This window comes from Myotis yumanensis, unplaced genomic scaffold (genome assembly GCF_028538775.1).
Source record: "Myotis yumanensis isolate MYYU_CA2020_CCGP unplaced genomic scaffold, mMyoYum1.0.hap1 SCAF_12, whole genome shotgun sequence".
Lineage (NCBI taxonomy): Eukaryota > Metazoa > Chordata > Mammalia > Chiroptera > Vespertilionidae > Myotis > Myotis yumanensis.
Window position 1 is genome coordinate 24,963,532 of NW_027223763.1, and position 22,454 is coordinate 24,985,985.

Sequence of the window (22,454 nt, forward strand, 5' to 3'; positions counted from 1 at the left end):
CACAGAGCAGAGCTGATAGGGGAGTTGGGGCATCGCCCCCTGTCACACACAGAGCAGGGCGGATCAGGAGGTTGGGGTGCTGCACCCTGTCACACTCAGGGCAGGGCCAATGGGGAGGTTATGGCTCTCCCCCGTCACACACAGAGCAAGGCCCGTGGAGGGGGGTTGGGGCACCACCCTCTATCACCCACAGAGCAGGGCCGATCAGGGGGTTGGGGCGCCGCCACTGTCACACTCAGGGCAGGGCCGATGGAGAGGTTATGGCTCTACCCTGTCACACACAGAGCAGGGCCCGTGGGGGGGGGGGGGGGGGGGGGAGAATGGTTGGAGCGCCACACCCTGTCACACACAGAGCAGGGCCGATCAGGGGGTTGGGGCGCTGTACCCTGTCACACACAGAGCCGCAGGGCGATCAGGGGATTGGGGAGCTCCCCCCTATCAGGCACAGAGCAGGGCTGATCAGGGGGTTGGGGCGCCTTCCCCTGTCACGAACAGAGCAGGGCGGATAGGGAGGTTGTGGCCCCGCCCCCTGTCACACACAGAGCTGCAGGGAGATCAGGGGGTTTGGGCGCTGCCCCCTGTCATGCTGATCCCGGTGCTGGGAGGCATATTACCTTTTTACTATATAGAATAGAGGCCTGGTGCACGGGTGGGGGCTGGCTGGTTTGCCCTGAAGGGTGTCCTGGATCAGAGTGGGGGTCTCCATTGAGGTGCCTGGCCAGTCTGGCTGAGGGGCTGAGGGCCATTTTCAGGCTGGCGGGTGACTGAAGCTCCCAACTGCTCCTTTTTTTCTTTTTTTTATTCTGGGCCGGTTTTAGCTCTGAGGCCTTGGCTGCTTTGTTTACCTTCTGTATTTGATACAATGTTGCGGTCCGGCTGGCTGAAGGCCGGCTGACTAACGAACGCAGGTTTCTGGGGTTTTGTTTAGCTTCTATATTTGCAACATAGTTGCTTAGAGTTGCAGTTGAGAGGCCGGCAAGTCAGGCGGGGAACATTGGAGTCCGCAGTCACTGGAGCAAGCAAGCCTCCCTGTTCGCTTCAGTGCAGGGCTGCCGGCTGCCATCTTGGCTGACAGTTAATTTGCATAAGGATATGCTGATTAGCCAACGGGAAGGGTAGCGGTCGTACGCTAATTACCATGTTTCTCTTTTATTAGTGTAGATAAAGCATTGTGTCATTCTTAACTGGCACCACTTTTTCTTTCTTTGAGGTACTCAAAATAATGATATACCTTATCATTGATGGAGCCTTAGATTTTATTTCCTCCCTAAGGTTCTATAGTCAAAGTAAAGGTCAAGGATCCTCAGTTCTAATTAATCAGCTCATGAATATTTAAGGCACAACTAAAAGTTTAACTTTCTCTGAAGCTTATAATAACCTAAAACAAGTTACCTTCTAATAGCATTCATTTTGGAATGTACTCTTTTATTTTCTCTCCATTCTCTACCTGGCCTTGCTTCTCTTTAATCTTTTCTTCTCTCCTAACTTCTCTCTATTGTCCTCACTTCTCTCTTTCCTCCTCATTTCCTCTCTTTTCTATTGCTTCTCCCTTTAAAATTTTTAAATTAAAAAGTAGACAGCTCAAATATTCTCTATTTCCCCTAGTGAAATCATGAATGTCAATTTTTATTTCTATAAGTTCATGGCTGACTTTTTTTGTATTTACACAAACTTTGAAACAGTGATAGAACTCTGTACAGTAATATCTTTCTAAATGTGGTCTGAAATCTACTGAATCAGGTAATTTTCTAAGGTGAACAGAAATTTGTGTTCTCAACAAGTTCTGCATTACCACTGCTATAGGAGACTAGTCTAATTAAGTTTCTGTAAAAGCCAGGTCAGTGAATTATTACAGTAGTAACAAATTTTGAACTTTTTACTTAGTTTCAAAAGGAATATATATATAAGAATATACATAGCTTAAAAAATAATAACCGAGCCCAGCCAGTGTTGCTCAGTGGTTGAGCATTAACCCATACACCAAAAGGTTGCTGGTTCAATTCCTAGTCAGGGCACATGCCCAGGTTACGGGTTTGATCCCCAGTGGGGGTTGTGCAGGAGGCAGCCAATCAATGTTTCTCTCACATCAATGTTTCTCTCTCTCCCTCACCTTCCTCTCTAAAATCAATAAAAACATATTAAATAATAATAACCGAACCACCAAAGGAATAAAAAATCAAAGGAGAAAAAGACTCCATTTACTCAACAAATATCTAAGGAGGACCTACTTATATAGGTATTAAGTGCAGTATTCCACTTTCTATCCACCTGAGTTACTATTAAAAATAATTCCAGATGAGTGGATTAAAAAACTGTGGTACGCCTACACAATGGAATACTATGCTGCGGTAAAAAAGAAGGAATTCCTACCATTTACAACAGCATGGATGGAACTGGAGAGCATTATGCTAAGCAAAATAAGCCAGTCAGAGAAAGATAAATATCAATGATCTCACTCATTTATGGAATATAATGAACAACATAAACTGATGAATAAAAACAGATCCAGAGACAGAGGAGCATCAATCAGACCGTCAAACCTCAGAGGGAAGGTAGGGGAGGGTGGAGGTAAGGGGGAGAAATCAACCAAAGCACTTGTATGCATGCATATAAGCCTAACCAATAGACACAGACTCCAGGGGAGTGAGGGCACGAGTGGGGGGGGGGGGGGGGGGCAATGGGACAATAAGGACACATAAGTAATACCTTAATCAATAAAGAAAAAAATAATTAAAAAATTCCAGACTGAAATCCTGTACTACCACTTATCACAGCATTGTCCATTAGACAAGTGATTTTCAATCTTTTTCATCTCATGGTACACAAACTAATTACTAAAATTCTGTGATACACCAAAATATATATTATACTTTTTGCCGATCTGAAAAAAAAGAAATCAGATATAATTTTGATTCAGTCACACTGAATGGCTATTGTTGTGTTGGCTATTGTCATTTTTTTTTATTTGACAATCTAAGAGAAAAGAGGTGAGTTCCCCTGACTAAAGAGTCAGGTACTGCATGGTGTTTGTTTTTTAAGGGGGGTGGGGGGAAAAGAGAGAGAGAGAGAGATTTGTTGTTCCACTTACTCTAGTATATACTTATTCATTGATTCTTTTTTTTAAAATAAATCTTTATTGTTCAGATTATTACAGATGTTCCTCTTTTTTCCCCCCATAGCTCCCCTCCACCTGGTTCCCACCCCACCCTCTTACCCCCTGCCACTGTCCTCATCCATAGGTGTAAGATTTTTGTCCAATCTCTTCCTGCACCCCTCACACCCCCTTCCCCCCGAGAATTGTCAGTCCACTCCCTTTCTATGCCCCTGCTTCTATTATATTCACCAGTTTATTCTGACTTAATTTTTAGGTTCACTTGTTGATAGGTATTTATTTAGGTTGTCACTTTGTTGTTCATAATTTTTATCTTTACCTTTTTCTTCTTCTTCCTCTTCTTAAAGAATATTCTTCAGCATTTCATATAATCCTGGTTTGGTGGTGATGAACTCCTTTAGCTTTGTCTTGTCTGTGAAGCTCTTTATCGGACCTTCAATTCTACATGATAGCTTTGCTGGGTAGAGTAATCTTAACTGTAGGTTCTTGCTATTCATCACTTTGAATATTTCTTGCCACTCCCTTCTGGCCTGCATGGTTTCTGTTGAGAAATCAGCTGACAGTTGTATGGGTACTCCCTTGTAGGTAACTATTTTTCTCTTGCTGCTTTTAAATTCTCTCTTTGTCTTTAGCCCTTGGCATTTTAATTATGATGTGTCTTGGTGTGGTCCTCTTTAGATTCCTCTTATTTGGGGTTCTCTTCGCTTCCTGGACTTGTAAGTCTATTTCTTTCACCAGGTAGGGAAAGTTTTCTGTCATGATTTCTTCTAATAGGTTTTCAATATCTTGCTCTGTCTCTTCTTCTGGCACCCCCATAATTCGGATGTTGGTACATTTGAAATTGTCCCAGAGGCTCCTTACACTGTCTTCATATTTTTGGATTCTTTTTTCTTTTTGCTTTTCAGGATGGGTGTTTTTTGCTTTCTCGTATTTCAAATCTTTGGCTTGATTCTTGGGATCCTCTAGTCTGCTGTTGGATCTCTGTATATTATTCTTAATTTCATTCAGTCTATGCTTAATTTCTGACTGGTTCTTTTCCATTTTTCTGGCATTCTCATTAAGATCTTTGAAGGTCTCACTATGTTCCTCGGAGGTTTGTAGAAGATTCTTGAGTAACCTTATAACTATGGTTTTGAACTCTATGTCCAGTAGTTTGCTTTCCTCCATTTCTTTCATTTGTGACATGTTTCTTTGTCTCCGCATTTTGGCTGACTGCAAGGACCCGCTGTGTCTATAGTGGAAGAACTGCTGTGCTGGAGACACCTTTATGGGGTAGGACTTGCTTCAGTGGGGCTTTGGTGCTCACTGAGTCTGCCTCTTAAGTGTGTCCCTTATGGATGTGAGGAGTTGAAATCTGGTATCTGACCACTGGGTACCCTGGCTCCTGGATCTCCAAGTCAACCACTGTATGAGTCCACCCAGCAGGAGCTACAGCGATATCAGCAGATTTCTCCTCTTTGTTTGGGGTTTGGAAGTTTTGGAGCTCTCTGATCCAGCTGCAGTTTGTTAGGTTAGGCTGCAAAAGGGCAGGCGGTTCCTTTGCCCTGCTGCGCACAGCTTGGGTGGGGATATAAATTGAGTGGGGCGGGGTCTCAGAGAATCACCAGGGTGGAGCAAACAGCAATGGCTGTCGTCAGCCGTCTCCGCGACTCCTAGTGTCTCCATGTCTCGGCGTCTCTGTGTCCCCAAGTCCCATGCCCCCACAGTAACAATGATCCCTGTGAGCAGCTCTGCGAGAAAGCCACCCTCACTTTCTGACTTGCTTTCCGACAGTCCAATTTCTCCTCGTAGGAGTCTGGGTCCCCAGAGTCTGGCCGTAAACGAGTTCCGTGCATTTGGGAGCTTGTATCCCCTTCCAATTGAAAAAAACCGTGCACCCATGCGTCTCCATACCTCTGTTCTTGGTGCCTCTGCACCTCCTACCCAGTCTCAATGCGCTTTTTTCTTTCCTTCTAGTTGTAGAACTTCCACTTAGCCAGCTTTCCCGTGGTTCTGGATGATAGCTGTTTTGTCTTTTAGTTATAGTTTTAATGTGGTTGTGGGGGGGCAGCACGTACAGGTTTATACCTTATGCCGCCATCTTGGTTCTCCTCCATTGATTGATTCTTGTATGTCCTCTGACCGGGGCTCATATCCACAGCTTTGGCATATCAGGATGACGCTCTAACCAACTGAAGTACCCAGCCAGGGCCAGGTATTACATGTTTTAAAAATTCTTGCAGCACACCATTTTAAAATTGCTGCTTTAGACAAACACTAAATTTATCTGTTTTTCAGCCTTCTTTTATCTGAAAAATGAGGGTAATACCTTGTCCAGCATTCAAATAGCTGGCACTCTATCACTTCTGGTCTCTAAAATATATTAGACAATCATATACTAATTTATATTAACTCTTTTATTAAAGCTTTAAACTATTATTTAAATGTTTTATTGAACTTTTCGTAAATTTTCACCTGAGTTCCTTCAAAGCAAAAATGTGATATATTTTTCAGAATCTTCTATTATCAGCTAGCATTGTTACTATATGTTAAGTATTTAGGGTAGGAGTAGGGAAGACTACGCTTTTTAAAATACATATTTTATATTTTTGTATAACACAAGACAACCAAAATGGGGTGGAGCACCTGTAATAATTGCAACAATAAAGATAAATTTCAAAAAAAGAAATACATAAAAGCATAAAATTTAAAACATTCAATAGGAAAATATCTTCTTGATCTTAGGATAGAGAGCATTCCTTGAACAAGATACCAAAAGCATGAACCATAAGAAAAAACATAATTAGACTATGTTTAAATTAAGAACTCCTTTCCAATGGAGACACTATAATTAAAGTGAAAAGATAGCTCTTACTCTAATGACACCCATAAATCTTTTGTGTCAGATGGAGATCAATAATGTAAATATATATTTTTAAATCAATAAACAAATACTTTGACAATAACAATTATCTCAAGAAAATCATAAGTGATTTTTAATGACATTAAACAGTGAAGATGGTAAGAAATACAAGTCATAATAATCTCATTGATATTAAGGTGCTTAGGGCCATTCAATAAACATTGAATCTTGCAGAGTACCAGATATAGTGGGATACAAAGATAGCAAGGACATAGTCCCTGACCTTTAGACCTATAAACTAGTTAGCAAGCAGTAAAATACAGACATATATATATAGTCAAGTTTTTATCTAGATCTCAAATCTGTTTTTCTCTACCTCCAACACCTCTGTAACCTCTCCTGAAGGACCTCTTGCATTCACCTAATTCTATCCTAATCTATTCATTATACTGAAGCTATGATAACCTTTATGAAATGCAAGAGGACCAGAGATACATTCTTTGGAGAAAAAGGCTCTAGATTTAGAAACACCAAGCATAGGGCTAAATGAAGGCGTTTATATGAAAGCCCAACAGCCTTCACCTAACCTGCTTGTATAACAGAAAAATAAATATTTACTTGCCCTATGGAGATAATGAGGATTCTTCTTTAGAAAACTAAACTAGAACAACCTCCGGATACTGATATCTGGAGGTTTTCCAAGGAAAATGTCAGCCTGCCAAGCACCTTAAGTAAAATCCACCAGCAGACAGGCAATTGACTCTTAAGTGTCTCAGAAGTGCAGAAGTTATTATATCCAAAAACAAAATGCTATGAAAAAAAGAAAAAGCTCTTGGAAATTAAATACAATAGCAGATATAGAGAATTCAGTAGAAAGAATTAAAGATAAAGCTGAGGAAATCTCCCAGAAAGTAGAAGAGAAAATTAAACAAGCAATCCAAAAGTCCTAACATCCAATAGAGCAGAAATCAGCAAACTTTTGCAGCAAAGGGCCACACAGTAAATAATTAGGCTTTGCAGACCATATGGTCTCTGTTACAACCACTCAATTCTGTCATTGCAGTGTGAAAGCAGCCAAAGACAATGTGTAAACAAATGGGGCAGATAGCAGGCCAGATCTGGCCTGTGGGCCATAGTTGCTGACTCTTGCAATAAAAGATTTAAAGAAAAGGGGAAAAAAATAACAGAGAAAACACAGAGGAATAAACTATCAAATAAATAACTTAAAAAATTTCCAAGAATGAAACATCAATTTTTAGAGTGAAAGGGTTCAATATAAAAAGCACATAATCATCAAATTACAGAATACTGGGGATAAAGAGATCGGGGCGCGGGGGGGGGGGGGGGGGGGGGGGTGGGGGGTGGGGACCGGGTCCTAAACAAAGACTGGGAAATCAGATGATATCAACATTTAAAAAAATTTTTATTTTTGAAATACAGTTTACATTCAACATTATTTTGTATTAGTTTCAGGTATATAGCATAGTGGTTAAGTAAATAATATACTTTACAAAGTGTCTTCCCAATATTTCCAGTACCCACCTGGAAGCATACAGAGTTATTTCAATATTACTATGTTCCCTTTACTGTACTTTACATCCCTGTGACTATTATGAAACTACCAATTTGTACTTCTTAATTTCTTCACCTTTTCCACCCAGTCCCCCAACCCCCTCTCTTTCGGCAACCATCAGTTTGTTCTCTGTATGTATGTCTGTTTCCTTTTTTTAAAAAAAATTGAATTTACCTGGGTGACACTGGTTAATAAAATTATGTTTCAGGTGTACAATTCTATAATACATCATTTGTATATTGTATTGTGTTCACCAACCCAAGTCAAGTCTCCTTCCATCACCATTTATCCCTTTACCCTCTTCTAACTCTCCCCACCCCCATTTCCCTCTGTACAAGTCTGTTTCAATTTTGTTTGTTCATTTATTTTGTTTTTTATATTCCACATTAAGTAAAATCATATGGTATTTGTCTTCCTCTGATTTATTTCTCTTAGCATAATACCCTCTGTGTCCATCCATATTGTCACAAATGTTAAGATTTTGTTCTTTTTTATGGCTGAGTAATATTCCACTGTATATATGTACCACTTCTTTTTTATCCATGTGTCTATTGATGGGTACCTGTGTTGCTTTATCTTGGCTATTGTAAATAATTCTGTAATGAATATAGGGGTGCATATGTTCTTTCGAATCAGTGTTTTGGGTCATAAGGCAGTTCCATTTTTAATTTTTTGAGGATCCTCTATACTGTTTTCCATAGTGGCTGCACCAATCTGCATTCCCACAAACAGTGCACAAGTGTTACCTTTTCTCCACATCCTTGCCAACACTTGTTGATTTATTGATGATGGCCATTCTGATAGGGTTACATGTCAGAGGTTATATGTCATTGTGGTTTTAATTTGCATTTCCCTAATGATTAGTGATATTGAGCATCTTTTCATATGTCTATTGGCCATCGGTATATCCTCTTTGGAGAAGTGTCTATCCAGGTCCTCTGCCCACTTTTTAATTGGACTATTTGTTTTTTGGTGTTGAGTTGTATCAGTTCTTTATAAATTTTGGATATTAACCCCTTATCAGATGTGTAATTGGCAAATATCTTCTTCCATTCAGCAGGTTGCCTTTTTTGTTGTTGATGATGGTTTCCTTTGCTGTGCAAAAACTTTTTAATTTGATGTGGTCCCATTTTTTTATTTTTTATTTTGTTTCCTTTGCCCAAGGAGATATATCAGAAAAAATATTGCTGTGAGAAATGTCAGAGGTTTTACTGCCTATGTTTGCTTCTAATAGTTTTAAATCTTACATTTAAGCCTTTAATCTATTTTGAGTTTCTTTTCTTATATGGTATAAGAAGGTTGCCTAGTTTAATTGTCTTTGCACGTTCAATTTTCCCAACACCTATGTTCTTGCCTCCTTTGTCAAATATTAATTGACCATATAGGTATGGGTTTATTTCTGGGTTCTCTATTCTGTTCCATTGATCTATCTATCTGTTTTTATGCCAGTACCATACTATTTTGATTACTACAGGCTTGTAGTATGATATGCACATTTTTAAAAGCAACACTAAACTAGAAAGGTTGGAATGCCTTCATTATTGAAAAAAGAGTTCCAACTAGAATTCTGTATCTATTGAAATTAACAATCACACATGAGGGGAGAATAAAGGTATTTTTCAGTCACATAGTAACTTAAAATTTTGCCACCAAGGTTCCCTTATTTGCAGAGCTACTGGAAGATATACTCCAACAAAACATTGGAGTAAACAAAAAATGAGAAAGATATGATATCCAGGAAAACAAGGACCCAACACAGAGGAGCAGCTCAGGAAGTTCCAACAAGCCTAGAAAGTAAGTCCAGATTGAAACTGGGGGAAGGGCTTCAGAAAAGAGTCTTCAGGATAAAGAAGTGATGTATTTGAGCCTATGAAAAACATCATTGACAGCATATGGCAGAGATGTGCAGCATTTAAGGAAAAAAACCAATATACGGAAAGCCAGGCAATTATTAACTTAAAAAACACACAAAATGATGTACTATATTTCATTAATTTGGCTTAGCAAGAAACTATATCTTTATAATCAAATAATGAGATCCTAGTAACTAATTTAACCAAAAGTTATATCTAATTATGTAAGGGGGAGACAAGTAAAGAGCAAGGTGGAAAGCTAGGTCTCCACCTATTATGGCAAGAAGTGAAGAGATCATGCCTAAACCTGATTAAGAAATACCAGTCTACACACTGTATTTAGGAATAGAGTTTAGAAAAACAGAGAAAATGACCCAAATGATTAAAGGCTGTTTCTTCCAAGTAGGACTTGGGGATGGATAAGGGAAGGGTTTTATTAGACTTTTAATTTTATTTGGCTTTTAACTATGTAAACATATTATTTTTAAAAATTAATTTTAAATAATTAAAATTTATTTATTAAAAAGCCAATAACTAGCAAAGAATAATCATAACACTATATTAATTCAAAAATATTACAGAGAGATCAATATTTTCAAATTAGAAGAAACTCTCACAAAAGACAACATAATATATGCAAGGGACATGAACAGGCAATTTACAAAAGAAATATTACCAACCAAGAAGTATATGAAAAAAACTTTTCACATTTCAAAGCAATAAAAGAAAAATTCCAGATTAAAACAGAAAAATGCAACATTATTTTAATCTACTAATTAGCAAAAATTTGAGAAATGGGAAATATTAATGTTGGCAAGATTTTTGGAAAATACCATGATTGTGGGAATGTAAGTTGATATATCATTTCTGGAGGAAATTTTGATAATATGAACCAAAATGCTAAAAATATTTATGACATTTCATTCAGTAATTCCTGGTAGAAATAAATCCTTAAGGAAATAGTTCTCAATATGCATAAAAGGATTCAGCTACAAGGGTATTCATTTTAACAAAATTTTCTTAAGTCTGTCTTGTTGAAATTGATTTACTAGAAACATAGCCTTACCTGAACTGTACGTCCCGCATTGATATGCTCTTCGTGCAACTTGTCCCAGATTCTGCATCTCTGATACTACACAAGAGAGAGAGAAAAGGAACAAAATTTTGTTATCAGTAAAGCGATCATTACTAGCTACCACAAAAATCCCCAGTCACCTACCCAAACTTAAACATACTAGCAAGGAGGGAGGGAGGGAGGGAGGGAGGGAGAGGGAGAGGGAGAGAGAGAGAGAGAGAGAGAGAGAATTGAGAGACTACTGAGAAAAAAGAAAAACAAAGAATATGATTCTCATTATTTCATCTTAGCTGGAATGTAAGAGCTGGAGCTGCAGCTGCCATTTCATATGCAAGTTGTCCTGACCAGTGTGGCTCAGTTGGTTGGAATGTTGTCCTGCACACCAAAGGGTGGTGGTTCGATTCCCAGTCAGGTTCAAACCCCAGTTGGGGTGCATGCAGAAGGCAACCAATTGGTGTTTCTCTCTCACATTAATGTGGTTTTCTTCTCTCTCTCTCTTCCTTCCCCACTCTCTCTAAAAAAAAAAAGATAGAAATAAGTTGGAAATTGAACAGTGAATTAAAAAGGGCTGGGGTCGCCCTGACCAGTTTGGCTCAGTGGATAGAGCTACAGCCTGCAGACTGAAGGGTCCCAGGTTCGATTCCGGTCAAGAGCATGTACCTTGGTTGTGGGCACCTCCCCAGTATGGGGTGTGCAGGAGGCAGCTGATCGATGTTTCTAACTCTCTATCCCTCTTCCTTCTTCTCTGTAAAATCAATAAATATATTTTTTTAAAAATGCAATGCAAAAATAGGGAAAAGTCATTAAAAAAAAGAGAGCTGGGGTCTTTAATGACTTTTGAGCTGCCACTGTAGCCCTAGACTGTCTCTATGAGATTAAAAATAAAAGCAAAAACAAAAACTTCTGTCTTATTTCCTACGGTATTTTGGAGTTTCCTGCAAACTTGCGTGCTAACCATAGACTAATAAACCAGTACATGCTACACAATAAGTTTTCCCTCAAATCCCTATAATATGAAACAAAAAAATTTATGTTCCAAGCTTGTTGTTCGTACTCACTACTCTTAAGTCCATCTTACATTAGCCAAAAAAGTTGAATGCTAATCAAATCTATCACGTATAATAAAATGTAATGCTGAAGGACCTATGGAATATAGTCCCAGGTGTCCACAGCACACTACTCTCATTGTTTTCAGATATTGCAGAATCACTCCACTAAGGCTTACCTTCAATTTCCCTTCAGTCTGACTTTCTTAAATTCATATTGGATGACTGATGGCTAACATAATAAATATTTTATCTTTCTACACTCTTCACCTAGGAAGAATATGCCTTTTTGAAAGTGAGGCACCATTAGACACCTGAAGTCCAAAATTAGTTCTTAACTCTTTTGTCCACAGTGAACACTGCTGCTTTTATATAATTTTACATTGCCATAAACTATCTATTAAGTTATGCTATTCAATCTTATATAGATACCAAATCACTTTCATAACTAAACTAGAAATCCTAGAATAAGTAAAATGATCAAGAGCATGGAATAAACATAGATCAATATGAGTTTAACTGTTTAGCTTCAGACAATATCACTTATATTGTAAATTATAATTATTCTGATATTGTCTAACATTTTCACAGTAAGTAAAAATTTTACAAAAAGCTAGAGAAAAACTGTTCTGGCAAAGAACATTCACTATAACTCTAGAATAATTTTCTTATGAAGTCTGGTACAACTAACCAAGTCAGTAATAGACCCATTCCTATCCCAACCCAGCTTTCTCTCAGGGTTCTGACTTTTTCACTGATGACTGGATGATTCATGTGTTTAAGCTCTGAGGATAATGACAGCAGGCACTTTCAAATAGAGTAAATGTAAGAAAAAGGAAATCTAAAACATGCCAAACCTCAAATGTAAAATAGGACAATAAAGAGAAAAAATGGTCTCAGTAGACATAGTCTACTTATTTCTGCCTTTCATAATCAATTCTGCCAAATTCTAGTCATCTTTATAACAAAGCACTTCAAAATGAGCTCAGGAATTTGAACCAATCAATCAAAAGTAAACAACCAATCAATCAAAAGTAAACAATTCTATTTCTATACTGTTATAGTACTAAAAGAATGAGCCTTCCTAATTAAACAAAGCATGGAACCCTTTAATTTGTTCCTGCTCATGACCAGAATAACCAGTTTACTGGAGAACTCCCCCATCCTTAAAAGTCATAGTACTGCCCCGGGTGACTCCATTGGTCGGATGCCACCCCATGCACCAAAAAGTTGTGAGTTGGATTCCAGTCAGGTCATATACCTAGGTTGTGGGTTCAACCCCCATTTGGGGCACAGAATCAACGTTTTTCTCTCTCACATAGATGTTTGTTTCTCTCTCTCTCTCTCTCTCTCTCAAATCAATAAAACATAGCCTTGGGTGAAGATTTATTTAAAAGCCATAGTACTTATTGCTTATGAATAAAACAGAAATTAAGAGATGACAAAATATGAATCTTGAATTTTAGATACCTTCGTATTTGTTTTTTGTTTTTTTTATTGCTGACACTATTATAGATGTCCCCCATTTTCCTCCCGTTTGCCCTCCTCCACCCAGCCCCAAACCTCACCCCCACCAGGCCTTCACCCCATTATATACCTTCATATTTGTATGGAAATTTTCATTGTAATATTCTTGGCACTTATTTTCTATAGTTTTTTTAAAAATATGTTTTTATTGATTTTTTTTTTAAAGAGAGAAAGGAAAAGGGAGAGAGAGAGAGAGATGGAAACATCCATTGGCTGCCTCCTGCACACCTTCTACTGGGGGTCGAGCCTGAAACCCTGACATGTACCCTGACTGGGAATCAAATCTGCGACCTCTTGGTGCATGGGACGACTATCAACCAACTGAGCCACACTGGCTGGGCTATTTATTTCCTATACTTTAAAAAAATACGTAAATACTAGGAAGACATATATGGAGGAAAAAGCTGACGCTCTTATAACTTGTATAAGGTAGTCAGTTGAGGGTGATAAATATTTTTGATAAAGGCTTAATGATCACTTCTACCCCAGATCAACGGAGGGGCACACAGCTTAAAATTTATAGTGGGGAAGGTTCTTTTGAAGGAGAAAATACCACTAATCTGCCCCACAGCAAATAAAGACAATATAACCTACCAAAATCAATGCTCAGTACTGAATAAACCTGATGTTCCCATAAATGCCACAATCATTCCACCAGGCCCTGGCCAGTCCAGGTTCTATGCAACCTCCACCGTAGTCCCTGAGACTAGTTCTTTCCTCTACCTATCTCCTAAACTGACCTCTAGGCAATATTTCTAAATTTGGGGCTTTCCTCAAAGCAGTGAAGTTGGGAAATTCCCTCATATCACATAATGATTTGCCTCTTTAATGCACCTGAAGAGATTAGGAGTGACTAATAGACACACATTCAAGGTTCAAAAAATTTGCCATGAGATGAATGAAATTAAGATAGGCCCCTTAGCCAAAGTCTGCCACCTTCACATTTTACTGCATTATCAAATTGTTTGTATTTTAATTATTAACTGCTTAATATGTCAGTATGTACAACTAAAAAGATGCAGATCCTATTCTTATATCCCTTCCTAAAAAAAGAAGAATATGAGAGGGGTATTTGCAGAACAACAACAAAAGCACAGATGAAGGAATGTTGCTAAATCAATAGAAGAGAGATGTTTTAGCAAAGCTTATTTAATATTCTGAATTTAGCTAAAATGTACAACAAATATAAATCTAATATGTACATGACTTTTTGTGGTAGAAATGGAAAAAATTACCTTCTCAATATTTATCTGGTGCTTTCTTAACCTCTCCAGGTCTGTGGGGATTACTATTTTAATGAATTTCTGGATAGCTGGTTCAAGACGGCGTAATTTCACTTTTTCTTCATCGTCAGACATCCTAAAAAATGTTGTCTTTTACTTGCAACAACTGTCTTCTCTACTCATATAGAAAAACCTAAAAGGAAAATATTTATTTAAGAATGTTTTCATATGAGTTCCTATTAGGTAATTTTATAATTTATTATAAATGCATATTCAATTTAATGATGAACTTCAGTGACTTTTTTCAAGAAACCTTTTATTTTAAAACCTTTTTCTATGATCAAAAGTAATGTATATTTCCTTTAGAATGTTTAGAAAATATAAAAACTAAAATCAACAACCATCTGCTCACCCATAATTAACTACCTACTCCTTTTATTTTGATGTATGTCTTTCCAGCTCTTGAAAAAATGAAATGGCATGGAACCATGGTGCACATCACACACACACACACACACACACACACGTATATGTATATATGTATGTAAATACCTTCTTTTAAAAACTAGGAGTATACTGCCCAAGTTTATATTTCTCAATGTATCTTGGACATTGAATAACCTTTTTGAAAAAGGTGTCAAGTGGTAAAACTGGAGGAAAAAATTCATTTTGAACGTTTCTGCTTATATCAAACTTCATTTTAATGTTATCATAATGTACCTATGTAATTATATACTATAATATAGTATGTAACTCTTCTCATCAATGTCCTTTAATTACCTCTTCCCTTTCTTACAGTGATTAGCATTGTCTATAACCAATACAAAAAAAATTAGTGACACAGCTGGAATAAGAACCAGGATTCCTTAGCATACAATCAAATGCTCTTTCGAATTCACAAGAGGTTACTGCCAGTATTCCACAAAGTCCAAGGGTATGCCTTTGAGGCCAGGGTAGAAGAGAGCAGGGACTGGCAAGTGAGCAGGCTCCAGGATCCCACGCCTACTCTAATTGGAGAAAATTTACTTATGTCTATTTTGCAAACTTGAGTTTATTAGATTTTACATAAAGAGCTCCACTGCTTAACCAAGCTTTAAAACCATTGTTGTGCACCACAGTTCCATGCCATCTCATTAGCCACAACCTCTTCCATATTTAAAAAAATGGAATTAACATTGACCATGTTAATTCCATTGGGTTATTGTGTCTTAGACCAGGGTCCATAGAGACAAGGGTCCACAAAAAGACTTTGTGGAATCACTGAATCTTTAAGAAAAATTGTGTATGTATTTTGAGTTATTTTAAAGGATAGAGTCCATTGCTTTCATGAGATTATCAAAGAGATCTATCACTCCAGAAACATTAAGAACCATTTTTCTAAGTAATGTTCTGTTTCTCTTTCTTTCACAGTTGAAAATTTTGAAGTGTTGGTTATATAGACTATCTTATTTACTTGTAATTTGAATTTAATGTTTGATCTAAGTTCAAAAGCAAAAAAGGAAAATCTCTAGACACCAATAATGAGTCCTACAGTAGTGAGTGGGAAATGGAGACACATGGAGAAGTTAACTGCCAAAAGAGTTAGCCCTCAAGCCCAACAACACAGAAAAATTCACTAAGGGACTAAAAATGATAAAGCATTCTAAAAAGAAAATTAAAATAGGTACATTAAAAAATATTCAAAGATAAAAAGGAAAGAATATAATCTTTTTAAAAATTAGATGTTATGAAACAGTAACAGGCCAATCTAAAAATAAACCAAGCCCTAGCCGGTTTGGCTCAGTGGATAGAGCGTCAGCCTGCAGACTGAAGGGTCCCGGGTTCGATTGCGGTCAGGGGCATGTACTTTGGTTGCAGGCACATCCCCAGTAGGAGGCGTGCAGGAGGCAGCTGATCGATGTTTCTCTCTCATCGATGTTTCTAACTCTCTATCCCTTTCCCTTCCTCTCTGTGAAAAATCAATAAAATATATTTTTAAAAAAATAAATAAAAATAAACCAAGTAAAAAGTCTACTTAAAAATTTTTACTCAAAAACTTCAACACTATAACTGAAGATATCAGTCAGAACACAGAGGAATAAAGAGGTATAAAATATAAATAGAAAATTAGGGACCTAAAGGATAAAATGAGAAGCTCAATAACCAATAGGAGTCCCATAAGGAAAGAGTAAAGTGGTGAAGAGGCATTCATTATTCAAAGAGAATATGCTGAAAATTAGAATGTAGGACCTCAAATTGAAGATGCACATAAGCCCCAAGTAGCATAAATAGAAAAAAATGAATTTACCTGAACACATGGAAGGGAAATTGCAGAACATCAAGGACAAAGACAAAAATCTTAAAAAGCAAATCAAAGATAAAAGATAGATAAACTAAACCAATAAAAGCAGCAAACTTTTCATCAAAGCAGGATATCAAAAGACAGGAATATCTTCAAAGTGCTAAGGGAGTTGGTATATACCCAAGGAAATTATTATTTAGAAGTGAAGGTAAAATAATAATTACCAGATGTATGAAGACTGAGTTCATTACCAAGCACATTATTAAAAGAACTACTAAAGTGCATACTTAAACAATAAAGAAAATAAACTCAACAGAGTGGAATGGCAAAGAGCAATCAATATAATAAAGTATTCTGTTACTGGGTAAATAAATGAATGAAATGAATAAAGAAAGGGTTTAAAGAAAGGGTCTATTTTAAATAACCTGATTATGTATAATAAAAATGTTTCCATTAAAATTATTATTTTTCTACAATGTATCTTCTTCTTATTAATTCTCACCGGAGGATATGTTTTTTGTTTTTGTTTTTTAATTGACTTTAGGGAGGGAGGGAAGAGAGAGAAAAAAAAACATTGTGAGAGAGAGACATCGATTGGTTGCCTCCCACACTCACCCTAACTGGGGATTGAACCCACAACCTGGGTATGTGCCCTGCCTGGGGATCGAACCTGCCACCCTTTGGTGTATGACACTCCAACCGAGTTACACTGGCCAGGGCTACAATGCATCTTTTTATAACACATGGTACTACTTGGCACAGATGTTCTATAATTTAGCTAATCATCTATAGTTGGCTACATAGGTTGTTTCTAATTTTCCACCATTATAAACTATGCCACAGTGTATTACCCTCCTTACACATACACCAAAATACCAATTAGTGTTACATCTTTAAGTTAAATACCTTGAAATAGAATTAGTAGGTATACACATTTTTTAGAATGTTTGATACCAAATGTCCTTAAAAAGGTTGTGCCTATTGACATTCCCACTAGCAACAACACATCAAAATGCCCATTTATCGATTTAATATTTGCTATTATCATTCTTCTTAGACATTTAACTGGTCACAAAAATGGTATCTCATTCTTGTTTTATTTTTCAACTAGAGGCCCGGTGTACAAATTCGTGCACAGGTGGGGTCCCTAGGCCTGGCTGGTGATCAGGGCTGGCCGGGGAAGGACTGCGGGAGGTTGGCTGGCCGCAGGAGGTTCTCTGTGGGAGCACACTGACCACCAGGGGCAGCTCCTGCATTGAGCATCTGCCCCCTCGTGGTAAGTGTGTGTCAGTGACTGGTCAACCGGTCATTCCAGTCATTCTGGTAGTTAGGTCAGAAAGGTCGCTTAGGCTTTTATATAGAGAGATTCTTAAATTACTAATGGGATTGATTTAATATCCATTTGCATGTCTTCTTTCATGAAATGCCAGCTCATGTGAAATGTTGGTTTTACTACCAGGTATGTTTTTCTTATTATATTTAACATATAATAGACTTATAAATTATCAACTATTTGTCTAACATTTATGTTAGAAATACTGAAATTATGTATCTACTAGGATTGAACAAATAAAATATTTTGTAGAATATGGAAACCAGATTTCTTGCTGTCAAAGAAAGAAATTACAAGGGGCGAGAACAGAATGAATCCTGTAGTGTTAGAGTAGAATCAGAGGTATCAGAATAAACTTTTGTTTTTATAAAATATATATGTATATAAACAGAATATATATATATATATACAGATATATATATACATAGATGTCTATATATATAAATAAATATAAATCTTTGTGTATGCCTGGATATATGTGTATATAGATTTATATATATATATCTCCATATATAAATAGCTTACGTGTGTGTGTGTATATATATGTGTGTGTGTGTGTGCGCGCGCGCACAAAAGGCCGGGTGCACAAAAATTTGTGCACTTGGCGGGGGGGGGGGGGGGGGGCGAGGTCCCTCAGCCCGGCCTGTTCCCTCTCGCAGTCTGGGACCCCTCAGGGGATGACCACCTGCTGGCTTAGGCCTGCTCCCTGGGGGATTGAGCCTAAGCTGGCAATCAGACATCCCTCTGGCAGCCCGGCAGCCCTCAGGGGATGCCCACTTGCCAGCGGGGAGCAGACTTGCAGTCAGACATCCTTAGTGCTGCTGAGGAGGCAGGAGAGGCTCCCACCACCACTGCTGTACTGGTAGCCGTCAGCCTGGCTTATGACTGAGCAGAGCTCTCCCATGTGGGAGTGCACTGACCACCAGGGGGCAGCTCCTGCATTGAGCGTCTGCCCCCTGGTGGTCAGTGTGTGTCATAGTGACCAGTCATTCCCAGTCTTTCTGCTGTTAGGGTCAGTTTGCATATTACCCTTTTACTATATAGGATAGAGGCCTGGTACACGGGTGGGGGCTGGCTGGTTTGCCCTGAAGGGTGTCCCCAATCAGGGTGGGGGTCCCACTTGGGTGCCTGGCCAGCCTGGGTGAGGGGCTGATGGCTGTTTGCAGCTGGTCACACCCCCTTCAGGGTGGGGGTCCCCACTGGGGTGCCTGGCCAGCCTGGATGAGGGGCTGATGGCTGTTTTCAGGCTGGCCACACCCCCTTCAGGGTGGGGGTCCCCACTGGGGTGCCTGGCCAGTCTGGGTGAGGGGCTGAGGGCCGTTTTCAGGGTGGCCGGCAACTGAAGCTCCCAGCCTCTCCTTTTTTTCTTTTATTCTGGGATTTATTTACCTTCTATAATTGAAACTCTGTTGCCGTCACTGGCGCTCCCAGCTCTGAGGCGGTGGCCTGCTGAAAGCAGGTATCTGGGATTTGTTTAGCTTCTATAATTGAAACTTTGTTGCTTTTGGAGCTGTTGCTTTTGGAGCTCAGAGCCGGGCCACGGCAGGCGGGGAACCTTGGCTTCCTCCATCACTGGAGCAAGCAAGCCTCCTGCTCGCTTCAGCTGCATGGCTGCCGGCCGCCATCTTTGTTGGCAGTTAATTTGCATATCTCGCTGATTAGCCAATGGGAAGCGTAGCAGAGGTACGTTTAATTACCCTTTTTGTCTTTTATTAGATAGGAGGATATATATGCCAGGCACTAGAAGTAATGATACCCCAGTAGCAATGCGCATTCCTATTGCCTAATCTAGATCTTGGTGTTTAAATAACACTCTAAAAAACAAATAAACAAACAAAAAACCAGGGATCCTTGGAGAAGTGGTTGATTCCAGGGCTGGGGCAAGATAAGCCTAGAGCATCTTATGGTGCCAGAAATTCTCAAAAATAAACAAAAACAAAAGGATAGAAGTTTGTCAAAGGGGCACAAGAAGCAACTGAAAAAACTCCCAAAGGCCAAAGCTGGAACAATTTGAACCTAAAATAAATGACAACAGTGTAGAATAAACAATAGAAAAATGAATGAATCCATATTGACACTAATAAATAACTGAATATCACATAAATAAATGGGAAGGGCAGCTTTTCCTTAAGAAGAACTTAAATTAATAAATGAAGAAATGAAGGAAACAGAAAGTCACCATCATACCATTACAATAATAATTACTGAAGGCAAGATCCATTGATGGATGCTAAAATCAGAAAGTGAAAGTTTGAGGAGAAACAGGATGTTTGCATAGTTTACAAGTTCTCTCCCAGGATATGAATTGTTTACAAAGTTCCCTATGTAAAGTACATAGTAGCTTTCCATTAGAGAATCCCAGCAGACACAACCTTAACTAAACGATCAAAAGTAATATAAAATGCAGTGTGTTATATCATAAATGATGAACCGAGAAGGGCACATATGCTTCTGGGGTATCAACAAAAATGCACAACCTTAATCATGAGAAAATTTCAGGCAAAACCCAACTGCCAACATAACTGACCAGCATTCTTCTACAGCATAAAGATCATGAAAGACAGAAAAAGACTGAGCGGTCACAGAGTGGAGGAGAATAAGGAGCCATGCCAACTAAAGGCAATGTGGGACCTTACATTGGTTCCTGGTACAAAGGTCATGTGTATAAAAAATGATGGAAATTTGAAGAAAATTGGTATAGAATTGGGCCTATGTTAATTTCTTACTTTGGATCATTGTTCCAGTTATGCAGGTGTTAACATTAAAGTAAGCTGTAGAGGACTCTGTATTATTTTTGTAGCTTTTCTATATTTGTAAAATTATGTCAAAATAAAGTATTTTTTTCTAAAAAAAGGCTTTAAATATATATATGTATGTGTATATATATATATATATATATACACATACATATATATATACACACACACACACACACTGAGTGGCCAGATTATTATGACCACCCCATCAGTACTTCATTGACACTTCCAAAAATACTGAATATTGAAAACTTCCTAAGCAAATACTCTCAAGGTTTTATTATTATTATTTGCATAACTAATTCACTTCATTGTACTGATGGGGTGGTCATAATAATCTGGCCACTCAGTGTGTGTGAGTGTGTGTGTGTGTGTGTGTTTTTTTTTTAAGTAAACTGATGTTCTACATAAACAGAGCAAACATTTAGAAGCCAAAGAACTGCAACCTTTCACGGCACAAACACTCGGGGGGAGGGTCTCCAGCTACAAACTTTATCTTTCACACTGAACTCCATCAGCTGAGCACCACGATGCTCAGGCTTCCCACCAGGAAAGAGCGCCGGGAATTAACTAAATCACTTAAAAGATCATTTATATCTAAAAGCCCATTTCTCAGGGGGAAAAAAAAAAATCCAAAATCTCTGGAACACCGCCCCACCCACTCAAGAGTGACCAACACCTTCCAGCAGCCTAGATACACCCCCCCATTGGTGGCCCCGAGTTTCTGACTGCGGGACGGGGTACCCAATCTGGGAAGTCAGGGCCGTGGGTCCTACCGTATGGTCTCCTCTCGGAGCCCCGGGTTCCGAAGGTGCAAACGGGGCGAGTCGGACGGGGAACCTTCAGTGCAACACCTCCCGGTCGGGCTGCCAGGAGGCTCCGACCCCTCGCACCTGGCCCCGAGCCTCGCGTCCCCCCAGAGCCTCGCGTCACCCCTCGCAGTGTCCCCCACGGCGCACCTGGGCCAGCCCCCCACTCGCCCCCCACCAGGGAACGGATGCGCGGGCCGGGCTCGGGTCCGAGACGCCGGGGACCCTGAGGGCCTGGCGCCCACAGTGCGTCACGGGCAGGGCAGACGCCGGGAACTTTTCCACCCCCGACCTCGGGAGGCCGTCACGCTCGTCCCGTCGGCCGCCTCTCTACACCCGCTGCGGTGAGTGCTTCTAAAAACGAAACCGCCACTTCTCGGAGCCGAGAGGCGGCCCCACGACGCTGGCATGTACGACAGGAAGCCCGGCTCTCGCGGGGGGCCTCTCCCGCGCGCCCAGCCCACCCTGAGGATCCGGGCCTGACGCCCCGCAGGCGGCCTCCCGCGAGCCCCTTACCTCCCACCCGGGTGCTCAACAGCGGTCGGTGCGCACGGCGCAGGCGCGGGCGCGACAGGGCGGGGCGTCGCGTTGGGCAGGCCGGCTAGGCCACGCCCCCACCGCCCTGTCCCAGCCTTGCGGGGTGTGGCCAGCGCGCAGGTGGGAACACAGGAGGACGAAAATTTTTTTTTTTCAAAAGTGTTCTGGATTTCTGCAATGGGGTAGTAATGCTGGAACCAGAAGGTAAGAGACGCATCAACGCTTTTTAAGTCAGTGTGTTGTGTTTTAAATATGAGTCAATTCACATTGGTAGAACCCTCTGCATTTTGCAAAAATGTTCTGTTCCTTGCCCTCTGTTTTTCCAGGAATTTTATTGGCGGGCTGGCCCTGTGTTCTTAGCAATTGAAGCTCAGAAAGGTTGTGCCTTCTCCCTCTCGCCCCCGCTTCTCGCCCCCGCCCCCCCCCCAAAAACAACAACAACACACACAACAACTGTGAGGTGACGAGGGCACAAGACTTCATTGTA

The 22,454-nt window shown here is 39.7% G+C and overlaps 1 protein-coding gene across 3 annotated transcripts in view; it reads right to left on the reverse strand.

Annotated features, from left to right (window-relative positions):
* Positions 1-21,978, reverse strand: part of STX17 (syntaxin 17) — a 50,272-nt gene extending 28,294 nt beyond the window's left edge. For 2 of the 3 annotated variants that reach the window (XM_070431075.1, XM_070431073.1), the window contains exons 1-3: positions 21,947-21,978; positions 14,264-14,444; positions 10,447-10,512 (exon numbers count right to left, since the gene is read on the reverse strand). In XM_070431075.1, the coding sequence (XP_070287176.1) occupies positions 10,447-10,512; positions 14,264-14,386 (189 nt within the window). In that variant the 5' untranslated portion in view covers positions 14,387-14,444; positions 21,947-21,978. Of the gene's footprint in view, positions 1-10,446; positions 10,513-14,263; positions 14,445-21,397; positions 21,483-21,946 lie in introns of those variants that run through there. The other variant, XM_070431074.1, reaches the window with a different exon arrangement.
* Positions 21,979-22,454: the final 476 nt, after the last annotated feature.